Below are 20,109 nucleotides of genomic sequence, written 5' to 3'. Positions count from 1 at the left end.
AGCTTTCCAAAGGCACATTAACAGCCCCCTGTGCAACAACCACTGGGTTTACAATGTGCTTGTTTATAAGCATCCATGACTAAACATCTCTATCTGCTGATTCCTTTTTTATCCTTTCTTGTGCAAGAAAACATTTTTGTTCTGTAATTTCCAATTTTTATTCCAGTTGTGTGTTGAACTGTCACCTTAGCTTCTGTGGATGAGTGCAGGAACACAAGCAAATTTTATCAGACTTGATTTGAGCAGCTAAAAGACTTTTTTTCCATTTAAATTAACCATTATTTCAAATTGAAAAGTTGTTTACACTTTCAGTGCAAGCAATTCCATTTTGATTTTCAGAATTTTCTCAGAACTGGGACAGTGTCACAGCAAGATCATTTTTATTTAGGAATGACAATTCATGCCATTGTCAGAAAAGCCCATCAGTTCTGTTGTTAGATTCAAGTTGCTTAAAGGAAGAGCAGTTGTTCATTGATGAGACATCACTACAATAAATATGTGTCCCCTTCCCCAAAGTCTGGGTTTGGAAGCAAATAGAAACTTGTTTCCAGAGATGATTGCTCTCATGTAACAGGTGTTCTCCAGGCTATGATTGTGCAAACACTTCATGGAGATCATGGAAAAGCCTGCAGGGCTTGAGCAGAAGCTTAAACATAGCTCTAGCAAGAGATCTTGCTGTTAATTCAGGCAATTGTCTTAGAACATATGTTCATGGTGCTTGGCTTGTAGCTGTGAGCTGATTACAGATGGAACCTGCAACTGTTCACTGAATCAGCAAACACAAACTGCACCAGCTTTTCCCTGCCTTGCCTTGGCTGTTGGATGCTTCTGACTTCAGAATCCAGCTACTGCTACAAGAATTTTCATGCACACTTCAAAAGTGGAGGGGTTTTTCCACTCTGAGAAATTGAGGTTGATGACATTTCTGTCTCCTCTTTTCAAAGGTTTGTGCAAATGAGTTTAAAGAGTTTGTGGAGAGGCTGAAGGAGAAATTCAGTTCAACCCTGGGGAACCCCAAACTGGAGATTCCTGACACTCTGGAGGAACTCTTTGCCAGGTATTTTAATCCTAATTTTTGGCTCTGCACATGGGGTGAGGCAGTGAGAGGGGACAGCAATTCAGAGCAGGTCTCTTCTCTGGGCATGATTTACACCCTCTGTACCTGTACCCTTAGTAAGAAAAGAAGTTTTGCTAAATACAACCAGCAGTATTTCTTTCACATCCACACTTCCTAAATACATATAAGTGATTTCCAGTCATTTGCACAATTTTGCTGATTTCAAACCATTCTTACTGCTAAATAAGGCTTTAAAACCAGAAATTCAGTACAGCAGGTTTTCCTAAATTGTCAAGTCCTCATCCTTAGTGTTAGAGATGTTGCTACTCAGGTGTAACTTTCATTGCAGTAGAAATCTAGCATTTTTCAGATTAACTGGCCCCATTTTCTATCACAATTTGTAGCTGGTTGCTCAGCTGAATCATTTCAGTGCTGCTAAAAGTATTGATAAGGAAGAGCACTCAGCCTTGTGCAGCATTCTCCAGCTCCAGGTCATTAAGCTTTTTCATGATGATTAACACTTGAAAAGCAGTGTGGAAAATTGTGTCTCAGACCATTTTATGATAACAAATTTAGCACCTTTGTAATTTTTCTTATTTTGGGAAGAGCTGTGCATTACAGCAAAAGCACTGCTGGCCATAACTGCAAGTCCAAAACCTCAATAAAATGACAAATCCTTTCAGTGCTAGAACTGTGTCCTGTCCATTGTTTTATCTCCTTGTCAACAGATATTTGAGTGGAAATGGATCTGGAAGTTCTTTTCCTGCCTGACCCTTGTGCTGAGGGCTGCAGGAGCACACAGTCCCCTGGGCTGGCCCAGCACTTGCCTCATTAGCAGTTGTGTTCATCAGCCTCTGGGCTTCATGGCTGATGCAAAATCACAGCAAATCACTGAAAATCTGATTCCAGTGTTCTCCTTTCCCTTCCCTTAACTAGATTTCGAGTGCTGGCAATTGGAGAAGACACAAATCAAGGCACAAAAGAGGATAACCTGAGCAGGTGAGTAGCAGTAGCACCATTTTCCTCGTTAGGATCAGCTCCTTCCTTCTGTGGAAGTCATATAAAAGTGTCCTAATTCAATGTTTCCATCTGTTTGTTGCAGTGCATAAATTTATTAACAGAAAAATACTTTGACAGGACTGTAGGGACCTCTGACATAGATTTGGCAGATAAAATGATAACAGAGATGACCTCAAAATAATTTTATCATTGGGACAACTGTACATTTTCTATGTGGGTGTTGTATCTTAAGAGGAGAAGATGTTATCAGGGAGAACTTTGTGTTACATTATCTGACTAATCCAAAAATTGGGGGTGGAACATGAGGGAAAATGTAACAGATTCCTTTACATGAATGATCTCAGCTGTAGATCTTGTGCCTCTATTCTTCTATTTCAGAAGCAGGTGATGGAGTTTGTAGATTTTTGTGCTGGTTTAATGGATGCCTCATCTTCAAAAATCACCAGGAATATTTTTTTTTTCCTTTCAGTATTTATGATATTCATTTTCTGGTGCTGCAGAATCTGATTCAGAGCACCCTGGCACTCTCAGATCACCAGATGGAATCTTGCCAGTCATTTCAGGTACAGTGTTTGGACCAAACTGAACTGCTCACAGAATCATGGAATTGTTTAGGTTGGAAAAGAGCTGTATGATCATCAAGTCCAGCCAGCAGCCCAGCACTGCCAAGGCCACTAAACCATGTCCCCAAGTGCCACATCCACATGTGGTCATACAGCCCTAAAGCTACTCCTCCCTCTCTTTGCTCATTCCTTTTTCAAATGGGAGAAAAGAAATGTGGAAACTTAGATTTGTATCCATTCTGTGGGGAGTTTTCTGCTCTTAGGAAATTATATATTGTAGGAAGATTTTCAGTTCGTTGTTTTCTCTCTGAGGATGAGATTGCAAGGTGTGAGGTTGAGGCAATCCCCTAAAACCACATGAAAAAAGCTCCGCATTACTTCCAGTGGGTCAGTCTATACCATGCTTTAGTGTCCCCATGAGCATCTGGAATGTTCTGGAGGAAATATCACAAAAACAATCCTAATCCCCAGCTGGCACTGGTGTTGGGGGTCTCTCCTTCAGTGTTGGGGACTACAAAAAAGATATTATCAATCAGTCAAGTGCTTAAGTAAGGTCAAGGTTCAAAGGGAGTTTAACAGCTCATAAGCAAGAGTGGAACCTGGATAGCCAAGCTCTCAGAACCAAGTGTTCCTGCTGAAACAAGGAGAAGAATTTACCAAAATGTGTGGCAGAGGAGCATTTTTCACATCTGTAATTCCAGTGGGAGCCCAATCCCATTTGAGTATCAAGCGTTCTGTAGTATTTAGTTAATTCAATTGGCATGTTCCATGGCAAGTCTGGAAAGCCACAGAAGGAACAGAGCCACAAAGTGAATTTTTATGGATGATTTTCATCCTGGCTTGTGTCCTCCCACCCTTGAGTGTGTGTGGCTGGAGCAGGGGGTGCAGAGCTGTCCCTGGTGTGTTGCAGACGTTCAGGCTGTACCAGGAGTACCGGGATGACATCCTGGTGAAGGCTTTCCTGGAGTGCCAGAGGAGGAGCCTGGTCAACCGCCGCAGGGTCAACCACACGCTGGGGCCCAAGAAGAGCCGCGCACTGCCCTTCGTGCCCATGTCCTACCAGCTGTCCCAGAGCTACTACAGGTGGGTGCCAGGGGCACACTGCTGGGCTGTCATCCTGTCACAGGGGTTCCATGCTGCTGTCTCCCTATCACAAAGGTTTCACACCTTCCTGGTGTTTCTGGTGGGCAGCTCCTCAGAGCACTGACTCTTTCCTCTTCTCACAGCAGCCAACTGACTCCAGCTCCCTTCCCAACCCCACCCCACTCTTTTATAGCACTCTTCTTCTCACTGCTTACAGCTGTGCCTGTTAGAGCCAGGCCTGTTCCAATCTTTGATAACTGGCCCAGCTGTAACTCCTTAGGGGTAAGATTACTTTCTACACTATCTTTGTTTTCTTATAGTCTATCCCCCTACACTGCTGGGCTTGGAGCAAAGGAAAAGATCTATCCAAGCATGGCATGGAGATGACTGTTGGGAAGGATGAAAGTTTGACAAGAAAGTTTCACAGAGATGTATGCTTAGCAGAAAGATTTTTTTGATGTAGAATCTGAAGAAGTATGTGGTGGTGTTTGCAGGGGTCCCAGGGCAGGGAAGAGATGAGAATCTTGAATCCATGTTCAGAAGGCTGATTTATTATTTTATGATATATATTGTATTAAAAGAAAATTATAAAGTATACTAAAAGAGTAGAAGAAAGGATTTCATCAGAAGACTAGCAAGGAAAGAAATGGAATGATAATAAAATCTTGTGACTGACCAGAGAGTCTGACACAGCTGGACTGGGAGTGGTCATCAAGTAGAAACAACTCACATGGACCAATCAAAGATGCCCCTGTTGCATTCCACAGCAGCAGATAATTACTGTTTTTCTTTTCCTCTGAGGCCTCTCAGCTTCTCGGGAGAAAAAATCCTGTCAAAAGGATTTTTCATAAAATATGTCCATGACAGGAGTAGAGATAAATCAAGTTTTGATATAGAAGAAAAGAATTGCTGAGCCAGTCTTACTGGATAACCAAAGAGCCAAAGGATGTGTTAGTTAGAAAGAGATTTTATGGCTTAGAGCAAAGGATAAACCCACCCCAAACAAGATGTTTTTGCTAAGCAGAAGGAGAGCACAGGCAAACAAGGCAGCAAATGTTGCAAGTAGAAAAAAAGTCTTAGAAATTTCTGCTATAAGAAAACTGAAAAACAACTCCTAGCTTAATCTGTAATGTACTAACTTTGAGTGATTGGAGAACAGTAACATGAATATGGTAATTATAGTAGTTATGACAGGCTATAGTTAAGGTATAGATTAGTTCTACTATATTAAGATGCTGGAGCTGACAGCTGTAGGCACAGGCTCTGTCACCCACAACCCTGGACTGCTGTAACATCTTGGCTACAATAAACTGCATTTTGGAGAGCCCCTGGAGTCCCACATCTCTCATTTAAGCTCTTACAGGTGACAGCACAGGAGAAGTGTCCAGAGCAAGGAACCTTCAGCTGAGGGTGCAGAGGAGGGTGGAGGTGAAGCTGACATCACGTCAGTCAGTCCTTACATGGGGAGGGCAGTGAGGGAATAGAGCCCAGGGTGCTGGGCAGGACCTCAGAGACACATGGAGAGGGGAGGAGATGCAGCAGCACAGTTGTAGATGTGGTGGGGAGATTTCTTTAGCACTCCTGTGAGGTAGAAGATGATAGCTCTGCTTTTTATTTGCTGTATGCTACCTGACCTTTACACAGTGCATAAACACCTAATGTGCTGGAAATAGTAAAAGGACTATGAAAGCAGGTGTGGAGTGTGCTTGGTCACCAGCTCTAGAATGAAACTTCAACTGTGCCACCATAATTGTAAAACTCAGAGCAGATTTTGAAGAATTTGTGCCTCTCTGTGGTTTTGTGCAGAGTTTTTACCTGGCGCTTCCCCAGTACCATTTGTACAGAGTCCTTCCAGTTCCTGGAGAAGCTCAAGGATGCTGAAAAATCAGACCAGCCACACAATTTCTCATTTAAAGATGAAGAAAATGCATCATCAGAAGGCATGGTGGCATTTCCCATGGATGGCCCTGGTGGCCAGTGTGTGGCCATGCTCTCCCTGTTCTCCCTGGGACTGGTGGCTGTGAATGTGAGAATCCCAGAGCAGATCATTGTGGTGGACAGCTCCATGGTGGAAAATGAAGTGATAAAAAGGTAAATGCTGTTATTTCTAGTAGAGAATCCCGTTTGGGGATAACTTGGATGAAATTAGACAGGAACTGGCATTTCATGCAGTGCACTGTGACATTTTTACTGTGCTATTGTTTAGATTTTTATTTCTGAGGAGCTGCTCTGAAGACTTAATGGCACTTAAGTCAGTGTCTGTCATGATAGCCCTGGGCTGCATTTGCCTTCACATGTGACATTTCAATTGCTTGATACTTCAATGCCATCAGAGATGACATGGAAAGGAGAGCACTGGGTGCTACAGATTTCATCAGCATTGTGCCTTGGCATGTCACAGACTGAGAGGGTTGGTAACAAGGTTTCAGCTTTATCAGTGGAACCTCTCACCACAGCAGTACTTCTGTGCACTGTCTCCTCTTGGATTTAATTTTCCTGTAAGCCTGCAGTAATGACATGAACTGAAACTGTCCCCAGGCAGTGGGAGCCTGTGAGCCCTTTTCCTTACAGCCATTATGTGCTTTCTTAAAAGTGCAACTCAAATCTCATAGTAATTTGACCTGCTGCTTCCTATTGTGAGTACATGTTGAAAATACTTTCTTCTCTTTCTCTTTAGAGCAGCTTAATACCTACTTGAGGATTGTTATTGTGGTCCCTCTCCCATAAACATACTGTTCTTTAAAATGAGCAGCTTCAGCTCCTTCATTTATGTTAACCAGTTCTCTGTCTTTCTCATTATTTTGTTCTGCACTGAATTGTGATGTCAAAAAACAAAAGCCATGCTCCTGCTGGCAGCTCTGTGCCAATTCCCTCCTGTTATACCTGTGAAGCACCTGCTAATGCATCCCAAGATTCTGAAGGGCCACGGCCTTGCCAAAAAAAAGGAGCCAACCCCCCCAGAGCAGTGATCCATGCACTGTGACTCACCTAACAAGCTTCTTTTCCTTTATCTGTTGAATTGTTCCCTCCCAGTGGAGGGACAGATGCAGAATGCTGTAATATAAATAACATGCATTTGTCATAGGGAGTTGCTCCCTGCTCTTTTCCAGGCTGGCTCTCCAGTGTGCTGGAGATGTTCTGAATGCAAATCCAAGCTTCTCATATACTTGCAGTTGGGTGATCCTGTGCAAGCTGAATGAGCTGCTTTATCACCCAGGTCATTAACAAAAATACACTGAACCCTGGCCTGGTCCCATTGCTGAGTTAGGGGCATCTTGAGTAGTGCACTCACTGTTTTTTCTAAGTGATGTGCTCCCTTTCAATTTTAAATATGTTTTAAAAGAAGGTATTAAGGCCTAATTCATGTTAGAAAAGGTTGGAAGGAACCTTTCATTGTCCCTGGCATAATCTGCTTGAAACAGAGGCAACTTCAGGGTTAGATGAGGTTGTTCAGAGCCTTCAACTTTATCCATAGTGGCTCTTGTGATGTCCTAGAATAAATATTGTTGGTTTGACAAAGTTTGTTTCTGGGAAATACATCCTGGCTGCTACTGATATTCTTTTCTTAACTTGGAGGATGTCTGCAGTTTGTTTTTTTGGGTTTTTTTAATTATTATTTTTAAAGTAACTGAAATCTGTAACTCTCTCTTCTCCTTTTCACCCTGAAAAATAATCAGTCTGCCCCATCCTGCAGCATCCTTTGTGCTCTCTGTGTCTAACAGATGTTCCCTCAAGATGAAACACCTGCTGAACCAAAGAGCTTCAGCACTGGAAGCTGTGATATTTTGGGTTAATTTCAACATATTTTGCAAGAAAAAGAGTTTCCTTTCCCAGGGACCTTTAGTGTATTTCCTTTTGTGTAGGTCTTGTTCTCAGTGTTCTCAATCAGCCTGGTGTGGACACTGCCCCAGCTGCCCAGAGCGCAGGAGCGCCGTGTCCTGGCTCTGCTCAGTGTCATCAGTCACTTCCTTCTTTTGGGAAAAACCCAACAAACAAATCCAACCTCCTGTGTTTGCTGCAGCTTGGGAAAAGAAGGACTGGAGGATGAGGATGATGAGGATGATGACTTGGATGAGAGCTCTGGAGGCAAGCGCAGGATCGAAGTGAAGCCTCGGCAGGCCTCGCACACCAATTATTTACTGATGAGGGGCTACTACTGCCCTGGCATCGTCAGCACTCGCAACCTGAGCCCCAGTGACAACATCGTGGTCAACTCCTGCCAGGTGAAGGTCAGGCTCAGGTGTACCCCCATCCCAGGAAGGCTCAGCTCTCCAGGTTAGTTCTGTTTGGCCTTAAGTGCACAGAAGTGGCTTGGAGCAGGAGAGGTGGTGAGCTCACCTGCTGAGGAATTGATTTAAACAAAGCCCCCTGACAGGAACATTCTGTTTTCATTACACATCAAGTCTGTAAGGCTTTCTCTCCTGACATAAAACAGATGGCTGACTTAGGCTTTTGTTGGTAACAAGGCCTTGCCTCTGTTTCATGTTGTGTTAAACTATTACTGAAATCTTTCCTCTGCTCTGTTACCTTCTCCAGGAGGTTTTTCAGTCCCTACAACAACTTAAAATACCATATGATGTAACAGCCAGGCTTTCTCTTCTATAAAGAGAAAGAAAATCTCTCCTAGCTCCTTGAATGGAAATTCTCATTTAACTTGTCTCATGCAAGTGCCTGAAGTGGTGGTGTCCAATGTCTGGCCTCTTAGGTCAGTAATTTAAACATTTTTGTAATATCTAGAGCTTGACTGTCTGCAGTTCATCAGCAATGCCCCTTCTGGGAGAGCATTTTGTTTTCAGCTGTAATGCAAATGTATCCAGAGCCTTGAGCTCTGCAGCTGAAATCATCTAGTGCTGTCCCTGCCCATTTCCATGGCTGTTGTGACAGAGGTAAAACAGAAATTCTTTCTCCTGTCTCTGCCCTCCAGCTGTGCTGAGCTGACTGCTCATTACAGCTGAGCCCATTTTTCCTGGCTCCAAAAGTTCCAGAGGCAAATGTGGAGCAGCCTGCAGGTGAAAGGGAAGGGAGCAGGAAGAGCAGTGCCAGAGCTGCCCCCTCATCAGCCAGGACTGGGATAGGGGTTCCAAGGCTTCAGTTGTGGATAGTCTGTACAGGAGGGTCACTCTGGGGCAGTGCTGAGCCTGTCACTGAACACAGAGATGCTTTGGTGAACTGTCTGAGGCATTGTCAAATGGGAGTTCAATCCAGATCTGGCCAACAGCTTTCTGCTGTGGATTTTTTGATTACAAGTGTCCTCTACAGCATCTCCTTGCCCTAGAATTTTCACTTGACCTTCTTCAAGAAAAAAGGAGAGGATTCCCTCATTAACTCAGAGCTGGGCTGACCCAGTGTTAGAGAGAACACTGCCTTCCAGCCATAAATCTTTTTGCTGGCAGGGTGAGCCCTTGTAAACCAGTTTGCTCCTCTTTACACGTCTTTTCAGACAGATATGCAAGGCAGAAAGAAAAAAGGGAACTGCAGCAATGAAGAGGAAAGCTAAGCTTGTTTTAGTTGGTCTAGAACACCTCTAATCTGTTTGTCTTCCTGTAGCATGTTGCACAGTAACTGCTGCTTCACAGCTTAAACTCCCATGGTTTATTTGCTTTGCAGTTCCTTCCCTGCTGGATCACATGGCTGTGGGCATCTCCTGCCTCCCTGAAACTTTCACCAGGCTGATAAAAATCCAGGAAGAAAACTATGATGTGGATAAGTTTCTCCACGAGTGTACGGAGCGTTATGGGTACAGCCCTGGGGATGTGGCAGCTGCTCTGGAGATCAGGAAGGCCATAGAGGCCTCTTCCCACTTTGGGATTTGCAAAGCTGAGCTCAGCAAATGTTTCTGCAGCTATGAAGAGGTGGAAGCTGAACGCAGCAGGAGCTTGGAGCAGTACATCCAGGTGGGTTTACAGCCAGCTGCTTTCCATAGATTAATGTTTGCATGCTTAGTATTCCCCTTGAACAGGACGAGCTTCCAGGCTGTTGGAAGCAACTATAAATTGAACAGAGTTATTTATGTTAGGCAGGAGAAACACACCACACCTGAGAGCAATCTTGCCTCAAAGTTAGGAAGGCCAAAACTTAGAGCAGCTCTTAACCAAAGATAGGAATGAACTGTTTCAGAAACCTGGAGGTGCTAACATCAACCTTTGGAAGCAAAGTACTTGTTCCCAGTTATACTTTTAACTGTAAGCTGAAGAAAAACATCTCATGCTGTAATTTTAGGAAGCTTTAGGGGTAAAACATCTTTTTAACTTTGGTGCAGCTGGAGACAAAATTGAATATTTTACTAAACTTTGCTCCTCCCTTTCTGCCAGTTAAATCATGGCAATTCCGTGACACTGGGTTAAAGTGACATCTTTTAGTGAAAGCTCCTGAGATAATTTGTTGTGGGGTTTCTTCTTTGGTTTTTACAGGACCTCATTGAAATGCAGCAGGTTTTAGAAGTAGGAGGCCACACTGTCAGGCTGGTGGCAGTAGTGTTTGCCAGGCCCTGGCTGCTGCGCTCAGTGTGCCTGAAGAACAAAGCAGAGGATGCTGAGCAGCCAGGGGCAGAGCCTCCTCTCCCAGATGTGCCACAGGAACAGCTGCCCTCGGAGCCAGCGAAGGGACAGGAGTGTCTGGGAGAGGAGCAGCAGCTGGGGAAAGACACACAGTGTGCCAGTGATGAGGAGCCCCCGAGGAAGAGATGTAAGACTGAAGTCCTTCCGGGTGACAGTCACCTCTGCCAGGGTGCACAGCCTGCTCTGGCACATGCAGATGGCAGGAACTTGGATGCAGCTGTTCCTGAGCCTGCCCCAAGGGAGGAAGCTGTTACTGGGGGTGAAGAAGCTCCAGGAGGAGGCTCCCTGGAGCCCCCAGCTGAACCCCCAGCTGAACTCCCAGAGCCTGCTCCAGAGGCTGGAGATGTGGACATTTACAAGGAACAAGATAAATCTCATTCTGAGGACAAAGAACCCGAAGTAGAGAACTATGAGCTCAGCACTGAGCACAGCAAGCAGATCTCTGTCCCTGAAGAATCAGCCAGTGAGCAGGATGATGATCTTTCCTGCTTCCAGGAGAACCCAGGAGCCTCTAAAGGTATGGAGAGCCCTCTGCATCCCTGAAATACAAACCAGCTCATCAGCAGTTGATCCCAAACCAGTAGCTCCACTTTATAAGCAAATCCTAGATTCTTTATGCAGCTGTACCAGAGAGATTGTCTTCTCTCACAGATATTTGGCATAACACTAATTCATCTGGAAGGTCTCCCAAGTTTTCAAATACATCTCATAATCCTCATAAGCCTTTTGTTGGAATGACTAGTCCAGAAGTATGTTTTCCTTAGAAACTTGTTTCCATGTTTTAAATTTTTCCAGAATAATTTGGATCTGAGGTTTCTCATCTCTGGCTTCAGTCCAAAGGTCAGGCCTCTCTAAGCCTAGAAAGCACAGCACTGCTGGTGTGCATTTAGCTGGAATGTCCGTGGCTGAAAGTCCTAAACTCATTAAACCATTCACCAGGAAGCAGCACATGCCAGTGAGATTTAACAGCCTCATTTGTAACCCAATTGGACTTCATTTTCCTTTCCTTTTTACTGCCAGTTTTCTAATAGCTAGTAGTTCTTGCCAAGATTTACATTTAGTAGTTTGGGGGGGATTTCATTTTGGTTTGGTTTTTATGAGCTCTAATCTCAGGCTGAACCACAAGCTCACTGCTCCTGTGGTACCTTGCCAAGCCCTGCCAGTACCCAGGTCCAGAGGGTGATCCCTAACATCCCACAGCTTGGGATTGTTTCACTGGAGCCTCACAGGAAATACACTCAGGGCTGTCTAAACAGCAGAGACCTCAGCAGTTCTTAAATTAAACTACTGAAGTACTTCCCTGGATTAACATCCTTGACTTGTTTGTAGCATAGGAGGGAAAACGGGAGTTCTGTTATCAAACACAGAGTCTTCACTGGCCAGTGAATGTGTACATGTGCTTAAACCAAAGCTGTTACCCTCTGGGTGTGGTAGGAATACCTCGTTAAGTAATTGTCTAATTAAAACCCATGACATAATGTAATGGGACTTGGAGAGATAGCCTTTGCTTTGAAACTGAGCCCTGCTGGAATCCTGAGTTTGCATTCACATCTCCAGCTCCTTGGAACTCTGCCCTACATCCCTCTGATTTCCAGGAGCTTTAGGTTACCCTGGGAGAGCTCCAGGCTGAGACCCTGCACAGCTCTCTCTGCACCTCAGTTTTTTCAGCCCATACAATCACCATGGTTCAGCCATAGCATCAGACTTCTAGGGATAAAACCTGCTGGGAGTGGGGAAAGGAACCACAGAAGGTGGGGCTGAGTAAAGAGATGTGGCTGTGGGAGGAGGTGTGGGAAGAGTGTGCTGCAGGCAGGGCAGAGGGGCAGCTCAGAGCTCCCCAAAACTGAGAGCAGCACATGGAGTAGTTTGCTGCTGTGGTTTCCTAGCAAGCCCTTGCACACTTCACAGCTTGGCCACCTTTAACTCTCCTTCCATTAGATAAGGAATTGGAGTTAATTAGAAAATATCTGTGCTTTTCTTTCCAGGAAGCTCCATGACAGATGTCTCCCAGGCAGCCAGGGACCGGTGAGTAAGAGAAATGTCTGCAGAATACCAAACACTTGGCACTGCCGAAAGTACTGGGAGCAGTGGTTTGGAAACCTCAGTTTTATGCTCTGATGAGCAGTGATGGAGAAACCCCACTCCATTGTTCCTGTTAATGTTCCTTGTGCTCCTGTGCATGCTGAAAAAAATGTCTGATAGATATTTTTACCCAAAAACCAACAAGTTCCAAATATCAGAGGACCAAAACTGATTTTACTGCACAAATAAGCCCAGTGCCAGCTCCCAGGTGCCCAAGAACTGCAGTATTAGAAATGTGAATTTCCATGCAGGGACTGTCTTTTGGACACCACAATGCTAAAAATGAGGGATTTGCTTCCCATCAGAGCACTGTTGCTGCATGGTGCAGTCTTGGATAACTTCTGGAAGATATTGGAGCTTAAACCAAACAAAGCTTCCCTGCTTATCGAGACCCAGGGCAGCTGCTGGGTTTGTAATGGTGCTGAAAGGGGTGAAAAATGCAGATTTGGTAGGGCAGCAGCAGCCCTTGCTCAGAGCAGCCACGGCATTTACCCTTGTGTTAAAACAGATGCAGTGAGAACTTCTATTAGGCAGAAATTACAACGATGAGAAACCCATCCCAAAGAATTCCTGAGAGCCGAGTATTCCCTGTCTTTGGCAGGGCCTGTGAGAGCATTTCCTTCATCGGGAGGCCGTGGAGGATCGTGGATGGGAAGCTGAACAAGCCGGTGTGCAAGGGGATGATGGAGGCCGTGCTCTACCACGTGATGAGCAAGCCGGGCGTGCCGCAGGCGGCGCTGCTGCAGCACTACAGCGGCGTGCTGCAGCCCGTGGCCGTGCTGGAGATCCTGCAGGTACAGCCAGCTGCAGCACTGCCAGCCCAGGGCACGGGGAAACACCCCCAGGGCTCCCTCTGGGGTCAGTGAGCCACAGCCAGAGCGAGCAGGGAGGGAAGGAGAGCCTGGTTTAGCCGTGCTGTCGCTGATTTCACACTCTGAAGTTGCTTCTGAAATGGATCTACAGGGAGGTGGAAGTCCAGGTAGTTGCTGAAGAGTATATGACATTGACTATAATGCAGTGGTAATCACAGGATCATGGAGTAGTTTGGGTTGGAAGGAATGTTGGGACTATAAGGTCCATTCCAACCCTGTAACATTCTATGATCCTATGAAGAATGCCAAGCAAAGAGGAAACCCAAGGACAGGTGTTGATCTTTGGAGCTGCTCAGCCACCTTAAAGATCCTCTGGTTCCAGTTCCCAGTCACCACAGATAATCCAAGTATTCCTAATTTTTTTTTTCTTATGTGCCTTCTAGATGGGTAATCTGCCATGAGAATCAAACTGACATGTGTCTGTGCTAGACAATGTGTCAATCAGACCTTCTGACCTGCCTACAGGTCCTTAATTGTCAAACAAAAAGATGGCAAGAAAATTTTGAATTTCTCATCATTTTATTCCCACTTCTTAACATTCAGTTCCCACCACTTTGGAAATGGAATTTTGATTTCTATATTTTTCCTAAAAACATTCAGAATCTGAAGCAGAGCAGTAATCCTGCAGGACTTCCCATAAGCATGACTTCCTGCTAATTGGAAATCCATTTTCCAGTGTCCATGTGCCACTTCTTCCCTGGGCTTGCACCCTGGGGTGACAGTGGCAGCTGGGAGTGTTGCCAGTCCTGTTCTGGGTGTTCCAGTATGGATTCCTGGGCAATGTGAGTTCAAACCCACAAAATCAAGCAATTAATTACCTCTGCATCTTACAGAGTGGGGAACCTCAATCTAATTTCTGCACCAATAAATTCACTAAAACCTGGTTTGGAAACCACAGAGAGAGCTTGTCATACACCTATTAACCATTAACAAGGACTGGCACAGAAGTCTGGGATAGACATCTAGAGCAGCCTTAGATTTTTTTGTAACTGGTCCTAAATGTTGACATCCTTTGTTGAGCACCTTCTGTGTCAGTAACCATGTATCAGTGACTGTGCTTGAAAGTACCTAGACGTATCCAGCTATAGCTAGAGCTTGCATGGTTTTGTTAAGCTGTTTATCCTTTTTACCTTTGTGTTGTAACCAAGTGCTCTTCAGGGGCTCAAGTGAAGCCACTTTTGGTATAAATTGTCCAACATTTCTGAGAACACTGTAGCTAGAGCAGCACTCACAGCACATTAAAATATGTGATTTTTTTTGCAGGGTCTGGAAACTCTTGGTTGTATCAGACGATTCTACATGAAAAAGCCATCCCCAGTGTCACTCTTTTCTCAGCCAGTTGTGGAAGAACAACTACAGAATCCCAGACTGAGTGAAAGCCCAACCATCTACTACGAGCCCACGATAGACTGTACTCTCAGGCTGGGGAGAGTGTTCCCCTGCGACATGAACTGGAATAAATGGGTGCAGATTATCCCTGGATAAAAGGGGTCATAGGAAATTGGCTTAGCCTGTGGGAGGGAGTGTTCATGGAGATTAAATGTTACAATTTGTGCTCCATCATGTTTTTATTAAGTTATTTATCGTTTTTACTTCTGAATGTATTTAAACTGAGAATAAAGCTTGATGTTAAAACACAAGTAATACGTGATGCTACCTGAAGCACATTCTCTTTTTATCAGGAACTTGTTGCAGTGTGTAGTTTCTGCCTTAACTGACGGGGTTTTCACAGGTCACAGCAAAGGCCTTTTTTTTCATTTTTGGTTAGAGTGGTTAACACTTCACCTCTGCTTTGCCTTCTGTGCTGTGCTCAGGGCTGGGGTTTTCTCACCGTGCTTCAGCTCGGTTACCTTCAGGCCTGTCTCTGTTTTCAGCACGGTGTGACTTCATCACCCCTGCCCTGTGTGCATTACGGGCCCCGGGCCCGCAGCTAGGGCACAGCAGCCTGCTGGAGCCTGCTCCCCCTCCCTGCCAAGCCCAAAGCAACCACGCAGAGCCGCCTGCTTGCCCGCAGTGCCCCGTTTATTGCAGGAGCAGCAATAATTGGGGCGCGGGGAGCGGGATCCCTCAGTCCCGCCAGCGGTGCCCGCACTGGGGGTTGCAGCACTTGTAGAAGGTGGTCATGGGCTCGTCGGCCGAGCGCGTCTGGATCTGCATGAAGTAGGCGCGGGGGTGCTCGCACTTGGGGCACGGCTCTGCGGGAAAGCGCCGTGAGGGGCCGGCAGGGCCCAGCGAGCCCCGCGCGGCCCCGCGGCCCGGCCCTACCTGCCGTGGAGTCCACGTTCTCCCAGGCCGCGGCGCCGCCCAGCACATCGTCCACCTCCTTCAGCCGCGGGTACTTCCTGCTCGTCACCTGCGGGACCAGCACTGGCTCAGCGGGCACCGGGCTCCGGGCACGGCGCCCCCCGCCCCGGGCCGCCCCCGCGCCCCCCGAGCCCCGGTACCTTCCGCGTGACGTTGCGCACGTAGGGACAGGTGGTGCAGGCGAAGCGGTGGCAGCGCGGCCCCTCCTCGGCCACCAGCACGTTCCCGCAGGCCGGGCAGAAGAGCAGCATCGCTGGTTCCGCCGCACCGCCCGCCCCTTCCGGCGATGGCGGCCGAGGAGCCGGCGGAGGAGCCGGCGGAGGAGCTGGCGCACGCCGAGGTGCTGGAGCTGTTCCAGGCGGCGCTGGCGCAGCTGGTGCAGGACCCGCTGCTCTGCGACCTCCCCCCGCAGGTGGGCCCGGGCGCGGGGCCGGGCCGAGACGGGACGGGTCGGCGGGGCTGGACTCACGGCCGTGTCACTCGCCCGCAGGTGACGGCGGAGGAGATCGGCTCGCAGGTGGCCCTGGAGTACGGGCAGGCCATGACGGTGCGGGTGTGCAAGGCGGACGGCGAGACCGTGCGTGCGTGCGGGGCCTGGCGGGGCGGGCGGGGGCCGGGGCGCGGCGGGTCTGACCCCGCTCTCCCCGGCCCGCAGCCGTGGTGGTGGTGCAGAACGCCTCGGTGCTGGATTTGAAGAAGGCGCTGCGGCGGCACATCCAGCTGAGGCAGGCTCGGCAGGGCGGTGTCCAGCACCTCAGCTGGTGAGCGGGGCCGGGAGGGCGGCTCGGGAGTGCCTCCCAGCCCGGTCCCGCTCCGCGGCTGCCCCTGAGTGTTTTTCCCGCAGGAAGTACATATGGAGGACGTACCACCTCACGTTCAATGGAGAGAAGCTGGCGGATGACAGGAAGAAGCTGAGAGAGTGAGTAACCGAGTCAGCGCTGGGGGGCTGAGAGAAGCCCACGCAGCATCCCCAGGGGCAGGGCTGAGCTGGGAGGTTGTGCCCTGGATCGGGGGTCCTGTGCTGGACATTGGCTGGGAGGTGGGACAGCACTGCCCACAGAAGTGGGACAGGCAGACTCAGAGGCTCTCTGCAGGACAGGCTGGCCTTGGGGGGTTCCTCATCCTCAGCCAGCACCATCCTGTGCTGGGTTTAGCCAGTTCAGAGCACCCCACGTCCCTCCCGAACGCCTGCAGATGGTTACAGTTACTCAGCAGAGATGCTAATGTAGGATAGGAAAGAGCAGGGAACAGAACTGGAACAGGTTGCCCAGGGAGGTTGTAGATGCCCCAGCCCTGGCAGTGGCCAAAGCCAGGTTAGATAAGGCTTTGAGGAACCTGGCCCAGTAAGAAGTCCATGGCAGGGTGTTGGGACTGGATGCTCTGTAAGGTCCATTCCAACCCCATAACATTCTGTGATTCTATGAAGAATGCCAAGCAAAAAGGAAACCCAAGGATGGGTGTTGATCTTTGGAGCTGCTCAGACAGTCTGGTAACAATACTGACAGGTGACTCCCATGTTTCCCTGCCCATTCTTAAGGCGAGGAGGGATGAGGCACTTCCCTGCAGTGCTGGGTCTGCCAGCCTGTTGCAGACCAGCAAGTCGGAGTCCCTCTGGAAAGATGAAGCTATGGGGTTTCACAGTGGTTTTTCCTGGGAAGCTGGCATTTAACAGCCTAACTCTCTGTTCAGGTATGGCATCAGGAACAGGGACGAGGTCAGCTTCATAAAGAAGCTTCGCAAGTAACCTGTGGGGTAAGTCCTGAATGTCCACGGAGAGCTCTCAGCTCCTCGTCTTCCCCAGGCCATGGTGATGAGGCTCAGAGCTGATGCTGCTGCTCTCTGCTGGCTGGCAGAGTATTTCTGAATGCCTGCACAGAGCTGGTGCCTGTTTCCAGATCCTGGTAGTGCTGTTTGTGCTCCTCTCGGAGCAGGGAATGATAATTCAGCCACTTCAGGTAACACACACTGAGAGCAGCAGCAGGAAGAGCTGACTCTATGTTTAGACTCTCAACCTGCTTCTACATTGTCTTGAGACTCACTAAGCACAGTGTTCCTTTGCTGCTCTGATTGCTTCCAGGACCTTCCTCTTTTAGGCTTTTTAAATGTCTGGAAGTCATTCTCAGGAGCATGGCTGGGTTTCTAACTCATGCAGACATAATTCTGGTATTCATACTGCTATTTTGAGAAAATTGTGCACACAAACACAACATGTGGCCAAGACTCTCAGGCTTAGTAAGTTTTAAATTACACTTTTAGAAACAGTCACAGTGGCTGAAGAACAGGGCTAACAGCAGCTTGTCCACAGCCTTGTGTTGTTTTGCTGCTCCAGGTAGCTGGTTAAAAACTGTTCCTTTTTGACCACAGTTACCTTTTATTCTTCTTTGAACATTGCCATATTTTCAAGATCCAGTGTAATAAAATGTGTGCCCTAACAACAGCCACCTGCTCCAGGGTGCCTGTGACCAGCAGTCACCTCTGGCACTGCCTGGTCCCTCTCCTGGACCATCATGGCAGGGTGGTGAGAAAAGCCCAGCATGCAGTCATTATTGTCAGTGACCAATATTTTCTTTCTTAAAACAGAGAGAGCAGAGAATTCAGCCCTACCAAGACCAGACTGTGGATTCAGCATCTTCCTGGAGGAAAAGGCTGTCACACTTCAAAGAGGAACAAACTCCACTGCCTGGACATTCTCACGTTTTTTACAGTTGCTGTTTGTGGTATTTGCCTCTGAGCTGTATGTGGATTCCAGGGATTAAAGAGACCCTCTAGTTTTCTAAGGCTTTTCAGGCCCTTATTTCCAGCTGCAGATGTGGATCTGGCTGGTTTGGGTGCTCCACAGGGTACATGAAACAGCAGGAGTGAGATTAAGTAACAAAGGTAGGCACAGACTACTCAGAACAATTCACAGTAGCTAAAACGCTACCTCACCGTTTAATCACCACCTTAGCAGTAGTAAACAACTCTGGTTAAAAATGTAGTATTGAAACTAGTGTAATAAAAATAATGGCAGCAGAAAAGGTTCAATACAATTGAACAAGGCACAAACATTCTGTTTTTCAGAGTCTTCTGAGATAAGGCAAACCATGCCTGCCAAGTGCTAAGGAGACAGTTTAAATTAACCATGGGCAGGGTTAGAAGTGTCATTGGATTAGAGGCTTTGTCCCCATGGAACTGGCACAGCAAATGCAAAGACAGTCCATCTCCAGGGCCTGCTCGAGAAGCCAGTCTTTGCTGTCAGTGGAGCTGTGCATCCAGGTCGTATTTCTCGCAGAATTTGTCTGTGAAGGGTATACAAGTGAGGAACTCGCACCACTCGCACTTGATGGGGTAGAAATAGAACAGAATCACCAGTCCTGAGAAGAGTGCAATGAAGATGAGCTGGAAAATTATAATTTGGCATCGTTTCCTATATAAATCAAACTTCCCAAAGCTAATGTAGGGCAGGAAGGCAAAGGAGAGGAAGAAACCACTGATAAATCCTGAAATGTGAGCGAAATTATCGATCCAAGGCAGGAGGCCAAAGGCAAAAAGAAAGAGCACCACAGCCAGCAGCTTGAAGAAAGCCCTCCATGGGCGTGCCAGGATTTGCCAACTCTGGAAGAGCTCCACAAAGAGACAGGCCAGAATTCCAAACTGGGATCCTGCAGGGCCAACCTGCAGAAGAAGAGCATTACAGATAATGTCAGGTTCATGCCACCTGCCTGGCCTCTGCAGCCAGCTCCAGGAATTAGTTACTTCTTACTCAACTCCTGTTCAGTGGTTCTTGGCAAAGAGACTCTGCAACTTCATCCATGTAATGGGGTGCAAGCAGTAAAGGGGCCTGGTTGGATTTAGGATCAAGGTGTGAGGCCAGAACAGACTAAGGAGGGCAGATGTGGCTCCAGTTTCCAGAGGGGAGAAGCCCTTGAAGGCAGTCTCCTGGCTCCCCCCACCCACCATGTAGTTTTCCTTATGAAAGGAGCTGGAAGGCTCCTGCAGGTCCAGCCATGCAGTCTCCTGTGGGCATGGTGAGCTCTGCTCTTTGCCACTCTCAGGTGGAGGGTGTGTGACACCACACTTGATTCTGAGCCTGCCTGGGGCCTCTCTCACCCCGTGGCTGGACAATCCCCCATCTGTTAGGGGAAGCAGCCTTTTTCCTGCAGCCAGCCCAGGCCAGTGACTTGGAAAGCCCATGGTGCCCTGGGGCATGGTGCTGCTCAGCAGTTAAATGATGGTGTCCTGCCATCTTTGAGCTACAAGTGCCAAGGCTGCAGTGGTGAGCCCAGCTCTGGTGGCTCTGCCTCAGCTAGAGAGGCACAGGCATGTAGAGAAGGGTTGTGCTCAGGGCAAGTTACCAGGACCCTGGCTGCAGGAGACCCACCTCTGCTCTGTAGGGTAGAAATATTGCACTGGCAAGGTTCCCAGTGATGCCACTGAGCAGGTAGATGATAGAGATGCGGTGCCATCCTGCCAGCTTCTCTAGGTCCCGCAGGATCGTCATTTGGAAACAGACTGAAACCAGACAGTGCAGGATCCTGCCAAGTGCAGAGTACAGGAGCTGAAGCAGCAGCCACTGAAGTCACCTCTGTGTT

The 20,109-nt window shown here is 47.6% G+C and overlaps 4 protein-coding genes across 7 annotated transcripts in view; 2 read left to right on the top strand and 2 right to left on the bottom strand.

Annotated features, from left to right (window-relative positions):
• The window catches only part of GTF3C1 (general transcription factor IIIC subunit 1), a 40,279-nt gene extending 25,399 nt beyond the window's left edge, over nucleotides 1-14,880 (top strand). Inside the window, exons 27-37 of the mRNA XM_030229491.2 lie at nucleotides 945-1,057; nucleotides 1,994-2,056; nucleotides 2,547-2,640; nucleotides 3,551-3,723; nucleotides 5,530-5,814; nucleotides 7,745-7,998; nucleotides 9,331-9,617; nucleotides 10,134-10,797; nucleotides 12,266-12,305; nucleotides 12,964-13,156; nucleotides 14,498-14,880. Coding sequence (XP_030085351.2) covers nucleotides 945-1,057; nucleotides 1,994-2,056; nucleotides 2,547-2,640; nucleotides 3,551-3,723; nucleotides 5,530-5,814; nucleotides 7,745-7,998; nucleotides 9,331-9,617; nucleotides 10,134-10,797; nucleotides 12,266-12,305; nucleotides 12,964-13,156; nucleotides 14,498-14,719 — 2,388 coding nt within the window. The 3' untranslated portion in view covers nucleotides 14,720-14,880. The remainder of the gene's footprint in view (nucleotides 1-944; nucleotides 1,058-1,993; nucleotides 2,057-2,546; nucleotides 2,641-3,550; nucleotides 3,724-5,529; nucleotides 5,815-7,744; nucleotides 7,999-9,330; nucleotides 9,618-10,133; nucleotides 10,798-12,265; nucleotides 12,306-12,963; nucleotides 13,157-14,497) is intronic.
• Nucleotides 14,881-15,238: 358 nt separating this feature from the next.
• On the bottom strand, nucleotides 15,239-15,817 carry POLR3K (RNA polymerase III subunit K). Its single transcript, XM_009091954.4, has 3 exons — nucleotides 15,679-15,817; nucleotides 15,500-15,587; nucleotides 15,239-15,429 (listed from the first exon to the last, which is right to left on the bottom strand). The coding sequence occupies exons 1-3, from the start codon at nucleotides 15,787-15,789 to the stop codon at nucleotides 15,302-15,304; spliced, it is 327 nt and encodes a 108-aa protein (XP_009090202.1). The 5' UTR covers nucleotides 15,790-15,817; the 3' UTR covers nucleotides 15,239-15,301.
• Nucleotides 15,811-18,311, top strand: SNRNP25 (small nuclear ribonucleoprotein U11/U12 subunit 25). Its single transcript, XM_018916081.2, has 6 exons — nucleotides 15,811-15,950; nucleotides 16,029-16,119; nucleotides 16,194-16,299; nucleotides 16,383-16,457; nucleotides 17,228-17,290; nucleotides 18,119-18,311. Exons 1-5 carry the CDS (start codon nucleotides 15,825-15,827, stop codon nucleotides 17,280-17,282), a joined length of 453 nt encoding a protein of 150 aa, XP_018771626.1. The 5' UTR covers nucleotides 15,811-15,824; the 3' UTR covers nucleotides 17,283-17,290; nucleotides 18,119-18,311.
• Nucleotides 18,312-18,434: 123 nt separating this feature from the next.
• RHBDF1 (rhomboid 5 homolog 1) overlaps nucleotides 18,435-20,109 on the bottom strand; it is a 37,099-nt gene continuing 35,424 nt past the window's right edge. For all 4 annotated transcript variants that reach the window (XM_050979950.1, XM_050979951.1, XM_050979952.1 and 1 more), the window contains 2 exons: nucleotides 19,899-20,052; nucleotides 18,435-19,192 (listed from right to left, as the gene is read on the bottom strand). In XM_050979950.1, coding sequence (XP_050835907.1) covers nucleotides 18,773-19,192; nucleotides 19,899-20,052 — 574 coding nt within the window. In that variant the 3' untranslated portion in view covers nucleotides 18,435-18,772. The remainder of the gene's footprint in view (nucleotides 19,193-19,898; nucleotides 20,053-20,109) is intronic.

The sequence above is a fragment of the Serinus canaria genome, chromosome 14, assembly GCF_022539315.1.
Source record: "Serinus canaria isolate serCan28SL12 chromosome 14, serCan2020, whole genome shotgun sequence".
Taxonomy (NCBI): domain Eukaryota; kingdom Metazoa; phylum Chordata; class Aves; order Passeriformes; family Fringillidae; genus Serinus; species Serinus canaria.
Note: the sequence above shows the minus strand (reverse complement) of the source record. Positions and strands in the feature narration are given on the sequence as shown.